This window comes from Folsomia candida, unplaced genomic scaffold, assembly GCF_002217175.1.
Source record: "Folsomia candida strain VU population unplaced genomic scaffold, ASM221717v1 Fcan01_Sc013, whole genome shotgun sequence".
Taxonomy (NCBI): Eukaryota; Metazoa; Arthropoda; class Collembola; order Entomobryomorpha; family Isotomidae; genus Folsomia; species Folsomia candida.
This window is the reverse complement of record NW_019091205.1, coordinates 3,059,641-3,072,484: the sequence shown is the minus strand read 5'-3', so window position 1 is coordinate 3,072,484 and position 12,844 is coordinate 3,059,641. Positions and strand designations below refer to the sequence as shown.

Below are 12,844 nucleotides of genomic sequence, written 5' to 3'. Positions count from 1 at the left end.
TGTACTTTCTCTTAGTTCCCAACAGCCGAAAAGTATTATTAACCACTTCGCCCCTATAACGACTATGTGGCGTATTTGATCTTTACACCGGATACGACTATGTGGCGTAAGTTCCCTTGGCTCCGGAATACGACGATGTGTCGTATTGACCCTTGACAACGGGTACGACTATGTGGCGTATTTTCCGTTCACGTCGGCATACGACTATGTGTCGTATCCAGAAAAAAAATTAGGTCATTGCCCTTCCAAGTATAGCAAAGAAATAGTTTTGAGTCAACAAAACGCCCTTTGGGCGGGAAGATGAATTGCCTCTTCGCAATCAATGTTATAAAGGGAGGTGAAAACAATTAATAGCCAAGTGGCTATTTCTAGCCAACACGCCCAGTTTTGAAAACTGCTGTTGGATGGAATTTTTCTCACCTATTTCAACAGCGCTTTCAGACAAAATTAGAGAAATTGTTTCTCTCGGATTTAGAACGGGCGTTTTTGGCGGGAAAATTAAACCTTGGATGAATTGCATGAAATTAATATTATAGGCTACAAATAGTATTGCCACTACGACAAAATTCGTCAAAATTAATTATTACATATCTGGAGCTGGTGAAATCTCTTTGGGCGGGAAAATTAAGAGATTGCCTGGAATTAATAGCAATTAATTTTCCTTAGAATTGAGTTATATACACAAAATGCGCTAAAGTCGATTTCGAACAGTTGATGCTATAATTATAGCCTGTATATTGTATGTCAAGAATTGAGAGCAATATTTGCGAAGTTTAATTTTCCCGCCCAAATCTACTTCTGGGGCGCTTGAGGCGCGATAATCAATTTTTGCGAATTTATATACTATTATGCAAGTGTTACTCCATGTCTGTCTAACTATCATAACTATCTAACATGGGATTACAATCATTTTCAAAATTCGGCGGGTTGGCTATTTTCGGCTATAAATATTAGTGGTTCACAAAAACGCAAAGATGCAAATTACGGCTCAATATCCGTGCCAAAATGGTTATTCGCATCAACTTTCATAAAAAAGTGTCCAGAATAATTCAGGTGGGAACACCATTTTTAAATTGATCTCCCAGTAATTAACGTCATGCAGTAGGTGAAAATTGCGGGGTCAAGGTAAGTAAAAATTCGTGGTTGCTAGGGTTGAAAGGTATGAAAATATGCGTCTCTCAGGGGTGAAGTGGTTAACCACTACAAATTCACCACTTTACTCGCAACCGTTAAAATCTTACCTGCAAATACTCGTCAGATTTGCTGTGTTATTATTTTTCACGGAAAACATGGCGGAAATATGTAAGCAGAAAAGCATAGAAAGTGTCCCAATTTTAGCCAATTTTGCTTGTTTTACAATCCATTCCATTAAAGACATATATTTGTATACCTCATCAAACTACCCGACACTTTCGGAATATCATTGGGTACAGTTAAGCGAAATGGATAATTCTGCATTACCTATTTATAAGGTTTTAATTACCACTGCGTTAAATCAACTTAACGCGACCAGACACACATCAATCAGGTGGAGGGACGACTGCTACGAGGTTTTAACGGATCAATGCCACTACCCGTCATTCCAACTCGGGGATTTAATCGAGATCAAGACGATGGTTAATGCCCAAACTGTTACGGTAGATTTTGTTGGTTTCTCGTTCATCTCTTGCTCCCACTTTTCGAGGGGGGTGTCGTTTTTCATTTATTTCGCCCCCTACGACCCAATCGTGTGGATCGTCACGGTTATCATGCTGTTATTATCAACTTTCCTCGTTTCGTTAGGATCTTACCTTTTGAACAAAGAATTATTTCTGCTAAGACTGTTTTTATATTTTTTCGGTCTGTTGATCGACGAGGTGGACAAACTACCCGTCAAATTGAATTACTTCCTTCCCTTTAGAGTCTTAAGTATGGCATGGCTCTTGGTCTCCATAGTGATCAGTAATTGCTACCTGAGTAGTTTCATCACCAATTTAAACTCACCCCTTCCCGGGAAACGGGGCGACACGTATGAAAAAGTTTGTTGTGAGAAACCACAAATAACGGATTATGACTATCAGATCGAGTTCAGGTGGTCCACACTAAAGAATTTGGAGCTCGAATTAGCCAACCCGGGTTTTGCAATTCCCCCTATTGTGAAGAAATTAGGGGGATTCTGCTACACAATTTTGTCTCGATTCAAACCACGGTCGGATGGAAGGGATTTCTTTGAAAATTATGAATTTTCCTTTAATCGTATGAACTTATTTTATCGCATTTTGTCGGTTGGTTTGGATTCCAAGGTTGCTCAAGGGCTACTGTATTCCATGTTGAATCTAAGGATTCGCTGGTATCTGGAAAAATTTAGATTTTCGGGCACAAGCGTAACGGCGAAACAGGTAAATTGGGCGATTGAAGAGGAAATATTGCAGTGTGACAGGTCCGCTTATGGCGGACCAACGCGTGAGGTTGACACCTACTTTGAATACCTGGTGAGAAATTATCCCACTAAAAAATGGTATCGCGGAGAGAAAACAATTTTTCAAGAGCCGATCGGATTTGTGTTTGAGGTTTGGAAGGAATCTCGAATGCTGCAATATTTTAAATTGTTTTTGAGTTCAGGGATTTACAACCACGTGTCTCATCAGTTTAATCTGAACGAAACAATATTACGCGAAAGGGAGCTTAAAAGTGGGAAAAATTGGAAATTTCGCTATGCGACGGTTTCATTTCAGGTGGTCCGGCTAGGCGGTAGTATTCAAACTATTTTCATTCTACTTATCACCTGCCTAGCGGCATGTTTGTGTCTGGCGGTCATCGAGTATGTCAAATATAGTAGGGCAAATTTCGCAAATAGGGTTAGATAAATTTGGACAAGACGTAGTAAATTAGTGAAATTCAGGCGTAGAAATATGTAATGTACGGCGGAAGAATTGAAGAGCATGGATTACAATACCTCAAACACCATGAAATTAAGTTTCCGTGGTGGACGATGGTGATGAGTGGTGCAATGTAAAATATTTTTGCATTCAGTATCATAATCGAGCGACATTTGTCTGCTACGTACACAGGCTCATACGTATCTTCACAAGCTGTTTCATACGAAAGTAATGCAGGATTTTACGTGTTATTTACCAGTAATGTTTCTAGGTATTGCAAATAAATTATTAAGAAGGCTTTTTGATGCTTTAAATTTCATTAAAGAAGTATTTAATCCTGACCTTTCTGCGACATTAAAAATCGCCGCCACAAAATTGTCGGCAGCAACTTCTGCCATTTGTATGGGGAGTTTGAAAGCTTTAAAATTATTAAAATTTGTTATCGTATCTATATATGTTACATATTTACTGTATGTATCCTGCTGTGATTATGGGGTTTAGAGTGGTCGACCTGAAATTAAAAAAGGCCGAAAATGGGAGTAGGACGGTTTATTGGTGATACAAAGGTTGGAAATAAAATTCCTGGATATTCCTCTCTAATTTTTGTTTCGTTTTACTCGTGGTTATGTACATAAATTTATATGATTAAAAAAACGCAACCGTTTTCATGCCACAGGAACTAGTATTAACTTTACGTATTCACTCACTCTTAACCAACACCTGAGCAAGTAACAATCAAGTCATCCTACTCGACACGTGGTAATCACCGAAATTTGAACGCACATTATCTGATTTGTGGAATAACTAATAAATACATGTACTTAGGTAGCAAACAATTAATTTGTTCTAATGCTACACATTATTTCTCGAAAAGTGTGTCTCATGTTCGTCAGTTCTACTACATAAAATGTGTCAATTGTCGGTAAAAATCGCTTGAAATATTTTGGGAATACGTGAGAATTTTTTCTTAAAGATACCAAATCAAATTGATTTAAACATATTAATGTTTGGTTGATACACACACACACATATATACAAATTTGTAAACTAAAAAAATACCGAATCCACATGGATCATCCCAAAGGAAAGACTTGGCAATGCCCAAAAACATTGAAAAGCAGTTACTCGTTCACCAGGCACGTGGTCACGCACGGCACTGATGCCAATCCCAAATGCATGGTAAGTAAGAGCGTGAATTAGCAAAAGTCAAATTAATTTTGCAACCCATAAATAATTTTTCCACTTTTTCTTCTCTATTAGGTTTGCGGCATTATTTCCAAAAATCCGCAGGCCTTAAATACCCACCTATCGAGACATTGCGCCAGGCTGAAACGCCCAATTTGTTCCACTTGTCATCAAGATTTTTCCAAGTTGACTTTCTTACGGCGACATATTGCCGCCGTCCACAGCACGAGGAAACGACCTCGTCTCCCTTGCACGGTCCCTTGGTGCGAGAAAACCTACCAAAACAAGGATAGTCTTTCGCACCACGTGAAAACTAACCATTCCCAAAATCCCGTCAGATTTGCATGCACACTTTGCGGGAAGTATACAATGTATACAATGTATACTTTGTATACAATGGAACCAAATTATAATGCTGCCGTTTTAAATTTGGCCTGTTTAGACAAAAATTGTTGCCTTGGAATGCTTGGAAATCGCTGGACAAAATATATTCACTGTTTTGTTCTCCTTTCAAGAATTAAATTATCAATTTTTGGTATTGCTGGATAATTTAAGTATCAATTTATGTTATTGCCTGACGCGTTCGAAAAAAAATTATGAATTAAGCTTCGAAGCATAAATTTAACGAGTGATTTCACCTAAATTTAATAGTGTTTCATGCAGTTGAGAAATGAGGTTAGGTTCTGACGTGCATTTCATGGTATCATACATTAATAATTTCCATAAGGGTTAAAGTTTATACTGGAACTTTCCTGCAGTAAATTTTTCAATCATTCCTTCTTCAGCTACGAGCTGTGGATGAAAAATTGTGGATGGGTCCCTTAAGGGCGAAATGTTGGTTATTTTTATCCAGGAATTTATCAAGTTTGAACCCTTTTTCTGGTTCAAGAATGCAACCTTTTTCACACCACACTAATTAACATTTCCTTTACGCGTTCGCTTCTTCTTCAGCGAATGTAACTCATGCTTAAGCAACCCTGCACTACATCGGATATTTAACAAATCCAAATACAACAAATACTAAACAAAATTGCTGAAAATTTGTTAGATGTTCTTCAGTCCTTTCAAAACGTGTGAAGTGTTGAGAAATTACTGCTAAAACAATATATAAATTAACGAATTGTTTCTTACGTACACCAAATTAAATTTGTTTGAGCACATCAAATATTTCGAAACCAAGTCCACAAACGCAACAAATACCGAGTCCACATGGATCTTCAACCACGAAAGAAATGGGAATGTTCCAAGTGCTCAAAAACGTTTAAAACCAACCGCCAGTTGACTAGACACATGGTCACGCACGATCCCAATGCCCAGGTCAAATGCGAGGTGAGGGTGCAAATTGTCAAACGTTTTACTCATTTTACAATCGATTCATCCTTTGATTAGGTTTGCGGTAAAAAATCCAAAAACAAAGTCGCCTTATCTTCCCACGTGTCGAAAGTTCACACCGACCGGAAGCGGCCAAGTTGTGACACGTGACATCGAGTATTTTTCGATCCTCCCAGTTTACGATATCACATGGCCACCGTCCACAGCACGAAAGAACGACCTCATTTCCCATGCCGAGTATCCAGATGTGAGAAAACCTACCAAAACAAGTGTAGTCTTCGGCAACACGTGCGAACTGAACATGCCGAGAATCCGATCCGATTTCCGTGCACACTTTGCGGAAAGGAATTTAAAACCAGGTTTGAGCTTGGGCAACACATTCCCAGCCACACGACGGAAAAGCCGTACAATTGCGCCACGTGTGGGAAGAGTTTCGCCAAGAAGGGCACCATGAAGCGTCACGAGGTAAACGAGCATGTCGCGTGAGTGTGGAGGTGAAACTACCAATTTGCATATTTGCCTTACAGATGACGCATTTGGACAAATCTACCCGAGACGTGTTAAAGTGTCACGTCTGTCCACAGACCTTCTTATCTAGACTTGGTCTACAACTCCACATCCGAATTGTTCATGAAAATCAGAAAGATCATCCGTGTGCATTTTGTGGCAAGAGATTCTGTAACTCGTCGGATTTAAGGGGTCACGTGGAGGCGAGACATGTAGTTTCTAGGAATTCCCAATTTTTGTAAAAGTTCAACTGTGTGCGAATGACGAATACATTTGAAACGACATACTCTTACAATTCACAATTTCCCACTTTCATCTTCCCCAGATTTGCGGCATAATTTCCAAAAACAGTTACACGCTAGTTGACCACATGAGGAGCATTCACAGCGACAGGAAGCGACCACGTTGTGACACTTGTCACCACGTGTTTTCAACCTTTGTCACCTTGCAGCGGCATATTGACACAGTCCACAGCGCGAAGGAACGACCTCGTCTCCCATGCACGGTCCCCGGCTGTGACAAAACCTACCTAAACAAGTTAAGTGTTGCGAGACACGTAAAAGCTGAACATTCCGAGAATCCGGTCCGATTTCGGTGCACACTTTGTGGAAAGGACTTCAAGACGAGGTATGAACTAGAGCAGCACATTCCCACCCACACGACGGAGAAGCCGCACAATTGTGCCACTTGTGGGAGGGGTTTCGCCCAAAAGGGACACATGAAAAGTCACGAGGTAAAAAAGCACGTTGTGGGAAAAACTAGGTGAAAAATTACCATCGTTCGTGTTAACTTTACAGATGACGCATTTGCAAAAATCTACCCGAGACATGTTGGGGTGTCACCTCTGTCCGATAACCTTCTCACGTGGGGACAGTCTACAACATCACGTCCGAGTTGAGCATGAAAATCGGAGGGATTATCCGTGCTCATTTTGTGACAAGAGATTCTTAAGGTCAACACACTTGAAGTGTCACGTGGAGGCGAAACATGCCACGAGTAAGGAGCAGATACATGCCTGCGACAATTGCGAGTACAGGACCCACGCTAAATTCTATTTAACCGCTCACAAAATACGGCACAATGCGGCCAAGCATGAATGCTACTTCTGTGGGAGGAAACTTGCCACGTTTGGCAATTTGGTGCGACACTTTAGTCGCACGCATACGTTGGAAAAGTGAAAATTTTGTAGGTTTGTCCTTTGGCTCAGTTTTTCTCAAGTACTCCGATGGATAGCGCATCAAAATCTCCAATCGCACTCAAACTTTTTATACTAATTCTGTATGGGATAAAAAATATTACCCTAAACCCATTTTTCGAAATTTCAATTTTTGGCGAAATTATGGCAAATTTTCAATTTCGTTTTTTTGATTTTTTCTCTCAAATTGCGAATAAACCATTCACCAAAACTATATACTGTCCTGTATCATTGTATTCCTATTTTCATCAGGATCTAATTTATGCATCAAAATATTTCAATTTTTTGAAATTTGTAAAAAGATAGTGCTAAATTCTGCTAAATTGATGATCAATTTGCGCAAAACGTTTTCATTTCCCGAGGTCAAATTTCTGAAAATAGATGCCTTTGACTTTGTAGAATAGGGTATAAAAAAATTGACATCGGGAATTGAAAACGTTTTTTAAAATTCAAATTTCAAAAAATCAGAAAACTTATAACAGGCTCTTACAATGTATACAAAAAGCTAGAAGCCTAAATGGCAGGAAATTAAGTGTCGTAAGCCAGTTACATGAAAATTTGAAAAATAAAAATTATCAAATTTTGATTAAACTTGAAAAGCATGCTCAAAATAATATTTATTTGGTTTTAAAATTATTTAAATTTTAATCCCAAAAATTGGTTTGCGGGCGTACGGAATTACGCCACTGGGAGAGTTGAGCTGTCTCATCTACCCCATGACTTCGATTTTTAGAGAGTGCTTGAGAAAAACTGAGCCCTCTACCATTGGGTGCGACACTTTAAAGTTTTTAAAATAACTTTTATAATTTTGTAATGCGTTTTTGTAATAATTATTTATAAAAAACCGTTCTTATTAAAGTAGTAGATAATATATAAAAATATGTAGCCAACAATGGGTACAATTGTCCTATTTTATTTGGTAAGGTGTTAGGAGTGTTCGGAAATCTGGGTATTGGAAGTTTCGGTCTGCAGAAGTTTTGGTCTCGGAAATATGGGTAGCGGTATATTTGGGTATGTAGAATTTTAGGTATGGGAAATAACCCAAATATAACCCAAATATACCCCTACCAATATTTCCGAGACCAAAATTTCTGCAGACCGAAACTTCCAATACCCAGATTTCCGGGAAACGGTGTTGATTCCCGCAAAGGAAGACGACTTTTATGGTTACTTTTCATGTACATAAAATCGGATCGACTTAACGCCTTCTCTGCTTTAGCATTTGTATACAATGGAACCACATTATGATGTTGCCGTTTAAAATTTGGACAATTTAGACAAAAATTGCTGCCTAAGAATAATTGGAAATAGCTGGACAAAAAATTCACTGTTTTGTTCTTCTTTGAATAATTAAATTATCACATTGTGTGCAATTTATTTATGGTATTGCCAGGCTCATAATGCGTCACGCATTCGAAAGAATTGTGGACTAAGCTTGGAAGTTATCTAATCATAAATTTTACGAGTGATTTCGCCTAAATTTAAAAATTTTCGTGCCGTTAAGAAATGAGGTTGACTGCCAGTTTCTGACGTGTATTTCATGGTATCGTACATTAATAATTTCGATAAGGTTTATTAAGGTTGACGCTGGAACTTTCTTACAGTATATTTTTCAATCATTCATTCCTCAGCTACGAGCCTTTGGCTGTAGATAAAGAATTGTGGATGGGTCCTTAATGGGCGAAGTGTTTGTTATTTTTATTCCGGAATTTGTCAAGTTTTAACGCCTTTCTCTGTTTCAAGATTCTTGAAACAGAGAAAGGTTGCATTCTTGAATCAAGAATGCAACCTTTTTCTCACCACACGAACTAACATTTACGCGTTCACTTCTTTCTCAGCGAATGAATGTAACTCCTGCATCCTGCACCACATCGGATAATAAACGATATTTAACAAATCTAAATACAACAAAACTTATTTCGTGTTGGTATTTAAAATATTAAAATCTAGCCGAAAAGTTGTTACCAGAGTCCGGATAAATATACGTCAATATAAGGTGCTTAGCACTTGTGGGGAATTTGAGATTTTTCGTGACGTTATGGGGGGGGTGGGTAGCTCGATGCGTCACACAAGCGTTACAAGGGAGAGAGGGTGGGGTAAAAATATGCGATTTTAGCGTTACGTAGTTTATGAACGGCCCCTAAAATACGTGAATTGTTGGGAAATTATTATACCACGCTTACCCAGTCTCAAATCTGTCCGGTATATTTACACTTGTGCGCGAGATTTGCAAACTACACTCATTTGCAGTTGCAAATCGTTCTCTTTTTAAAAATAAGTTCGGCTGGTGAATTATTTGAGGGGAAGGAATTGACTACTTCCGATAGAAACTTTGACACGTTCTTATTAAAGGGTAAGCTTAAATTTATTTCTTCTTTCCGTTTTATCTTTTGCTACGTATTATATTAATTAATAGGGAGGATTTTTAAACCACCAATTTCGTTGTATTGTCTGATTTGTATTAATTAAATTGTTTTATATTTAGCGAGATCATCAACTTACATAGCCAATTCCTAGTTCCGTTCGTGAATATGGGATTCCGGATAATTTTAGGTTGGTGAATACATTTACAAATCCGAATGATAATTAAAATTAAAATTAGACGTGTATAGATATTCTAAAATTTCAACTAATTCACAACTTGCTTATTACTTATTTCAGTCGGATATTTCCTATCGAATTAGGAGGTAAGATAACTTTAACTTCAAAAACATATGAAAATAACTGCCTCAATGTTTGAATTGTTTACACAATTTATTTTTTAAATTACTTGGACTTTTAGATTCAGTCAGCTCAACATTATGGTGCGTAAGCCAGTTTTATAATTAAGTTATTCCACTATAGCTTTAACGGTTAAAGTTTGACCCTTTCTTAACCATAAATATTACACCTGGTCTTAAATTTATCTATCGGAAACGAACAGGTTGAATTTGGTTTAAAGTCGGGAAGCTCAGTCAGATTCCCTACTCTTAAAGAAAACTAATTAGTGCGGCATACAATTTTTTGACAACGAACTCACCAAATATCGGATCCACATTGAAATGAAGCCAGGAAAGAAAAGGGAATGTTCAAAGTGTTCGAAAACGTATCAAAGTAAAAAAGCGTTGAGAAGACACTTGGTCACGCACGATCCAGACGCCAAGGTCAAATGTGAGGTGAGCGTATAAAAAATACACTTGAAACTAATCTTACAGTCGCCAATTTCCCTCTTTTAATTATCTTCCCCAGATTTGCGGCATAATTTCCAACACCAGGTTCACCTTAGCTGCCCACATGAAGAGTACTCACAGTAGCCGACCAAGTTGTGACACTTGTCACCGCGAGTTTTCAGCCGTTAGCTCCTTACAGCGGCATATTGACACCGTCTACAGCGCGAAGGAACGACCTCGTCTCCCATGTACGTTTCCCGGCTGTGAGAAAACCTACCTAAGCAATGATAAACTTTCAAAACACGCTAAAACTGAACATTCCGAGAATCCGGTCCGATTTCCGCGCAGACTTTGCGGAAAGGAGTTCAAAACCAGGGTTGACCTTACCCAGCATATTCCCACCCATACGACGGAAAAGCCGTACACTTGCGCCACTTGTGGGAGGAGTTTCGCCCAAAAGGGAGCAATGACAAGTCATGAGGTAAATTAGCATGTTGTGGGAAAAAATAAGTTCAAATCACACATATTCATTTGCAGAAGACGCATGTGGAAAAGTCTGGCCGAGACAAGTTCCACTGTCAGGTCTGTCCATAGACCTTTGTAAGTAGACGTGGCCTTCTTCTCCACACCGGATATGTGCATGAAAATCAGAGGAATCATCCGTGCAAATTGTGTGACCAGAGATTCAGAAATTCAGGAAATTTGAAGCGTCACGTGGAGGCGAAGCACCCCACAAATGAAGCGCTGATCCATTCCTGCGACAAATGCGAGTACAAGAGCCACTCGAAAAACAACTTGGCCTCTCATAGATTGCGCCACAATGCAGCGAGGCATGGATGCTACTTCTGTGGGAAGAAATTCTTCCTTTTTAACGAATTGGTTCAACATTGTCGAGCTCATACTCTAGAAAAGTTAAAATACTGATGATGGGTGTATCAATAATTTGCCAGTTTTCGACATTTTGCAAACCTTCTTATGTGGAAAACTACATATATGATTTTAGTTTCAAATTTAAATTGTAAGAGACTCGCATTCCGAAAGTTGTTGTTTCCAATCATGTTGATCCCTTCATGCTGAAATTCCGCTTTTAAAATAAAATTTGCATATTTTTCATGCAAAATTTTAGATTACCGTAATTTGTGCACGCCAAGGACAGAATCGTCGGAAAGACCCATATCACTCCCGCCCCACTAGCATATTAGCTGCATAATAAAATTGGTTTGAGGTCAATATCTGTAATATTGAGACCTAGAACGTTACCCCAATAAATTAAATCGTAGCTCACTAAAATTGACTTATCTCAAGTAGTACTGGTTCAATACACTAGACTGAATTTGGCATATGAAGCCAAATAATTTGCCATTAAGTACATAAAATCAGAATAATTCTATCACTTCATTCAGCTTAGAAAATCAGGTTGGAAGTTGGGGTAAAAATTTGTTGCTAAGTTCGTCATCCTACCCTTAACAAATACATATGAACTGAGGGAGTACTCACGAAAACGTCTTGTTTCGCGTCGCAGCTTATTTAACAAATTCGCGAAGATAAAAACTTTGTGTTTCAAAGAAATTACAGAATGCATTTAATATTTTTTGAATTTTATTCGAGGGTTCAGGCTTTCATCGATACTTCAAATTAGTTGAAGTACTCGTAACTTCCCTCGGTTCCCAAGAAAGGAGAAAGGCGGGGTCTGACGTGGTCAATTTCAACATATTAGCATGCAAAAATATCAGTATCCAGCTCTTCGAAAGTTTCCAAGGTATACGCACCGCCTTTTTTGACTTTTCGAAAGAGTTTATTTTTGCACGAAAAGAATTTTCAAACCATTTTCTGTCACGCGCTAGCCAGGTGGTTGATAAATTCAAAATTTTTCGCACCACATGATCAATTACGCGCTAGGCTCCCTTGTAACATATCAATCATAAGAAAGCAATCCTAAATACATACTTATATAGAAAATTTTAATGACACGTATATAAATAAGATTTAATTATACCTTAAAAATTGTAAGCATATTAACATTTGAAATTGATCCCGCAATAAATACGTGTTAAAATATTCACACGGCAGCGCTAGTCCAAGAAAATCTCTCGAGTGGATTTTTTTTAAATATAAAGTTATTGTAAATTTGTTATCATGTAATAATTTTTCATAAAAATGCTATGACTGAATGCCAAATTTATGCAATACGTAAGCTAAGTCAAAGACAGTGTGTGAAAAAAGGCATCCTTTTTGCTATTTTTTCATGCCTTTTTGTCTTTTTCAATGCCCTTTTGCCTTATTGCGTACCTTTTTGTTTTTTGATGCCTTTTGCCTGTTTCATGCATTCTTGCTCGATTTTTGAGGATTGCACGCGATTTCTTGTCGTTTATAAGTTATAACGTATTCAAGAAATTACAGAATAAATTTAATATTTTAAAAATAGTATTGGAGGGTTCTGGCTTTCATCCATACTTCAAATTCGTTGAATAATTTTCCTTTTATATTTTCATGGTTATTTTTACATCGTCATCAGCTTAATTAATCAAATTTTTGGCTAAAGATCATATTTTGGGAAATAATAAAAAACGCTATGAATAACTTTCACTTTAATTTTATCTCAGGGTATTTGTCTCACC

The 12,844-nt window shown here is 38.0% G+C and overlaps 1 protein-coding gene across 1 annotated transcript; it reads left to right on the top strand.

The window, feature by feature from the left end:
• The first annotated feature begins 9,154 nt into the window (after window positions 1-9,154).
• LOC110855582 (zinc finger protein 2-like) lies at window positions 9,155-11,305 on the top strand. The gene is made up of 7 exons (XM_035856346.1): window positions 9,155-9,430; window positions 9,563-9,630; window positions 9,739-9,764; window positions 9,860-9,881; window positions 10,001-10,232; window positions 10,306-10,707; window positions 10,764-11,305. Exons 5-7 carry the CDS (start codon window positions 10,119-10,121, stop codon window positions 10,818-10,820), a joined length of 573 nt encoding a protein of 190 aa, XP_035712239.1. The 5' UTR covers window positions 9,155-9,430; window positions 9,563-9,630; window positions 9,739-9,764; window positions 9,860-9,881; window positions 10,001-10,118; the 3' UTR covers window positions 10,821-11,305.
• The last annotated feature ends 1,539 nt before the right edge of the window (window positions 11,306-12,844 follow it).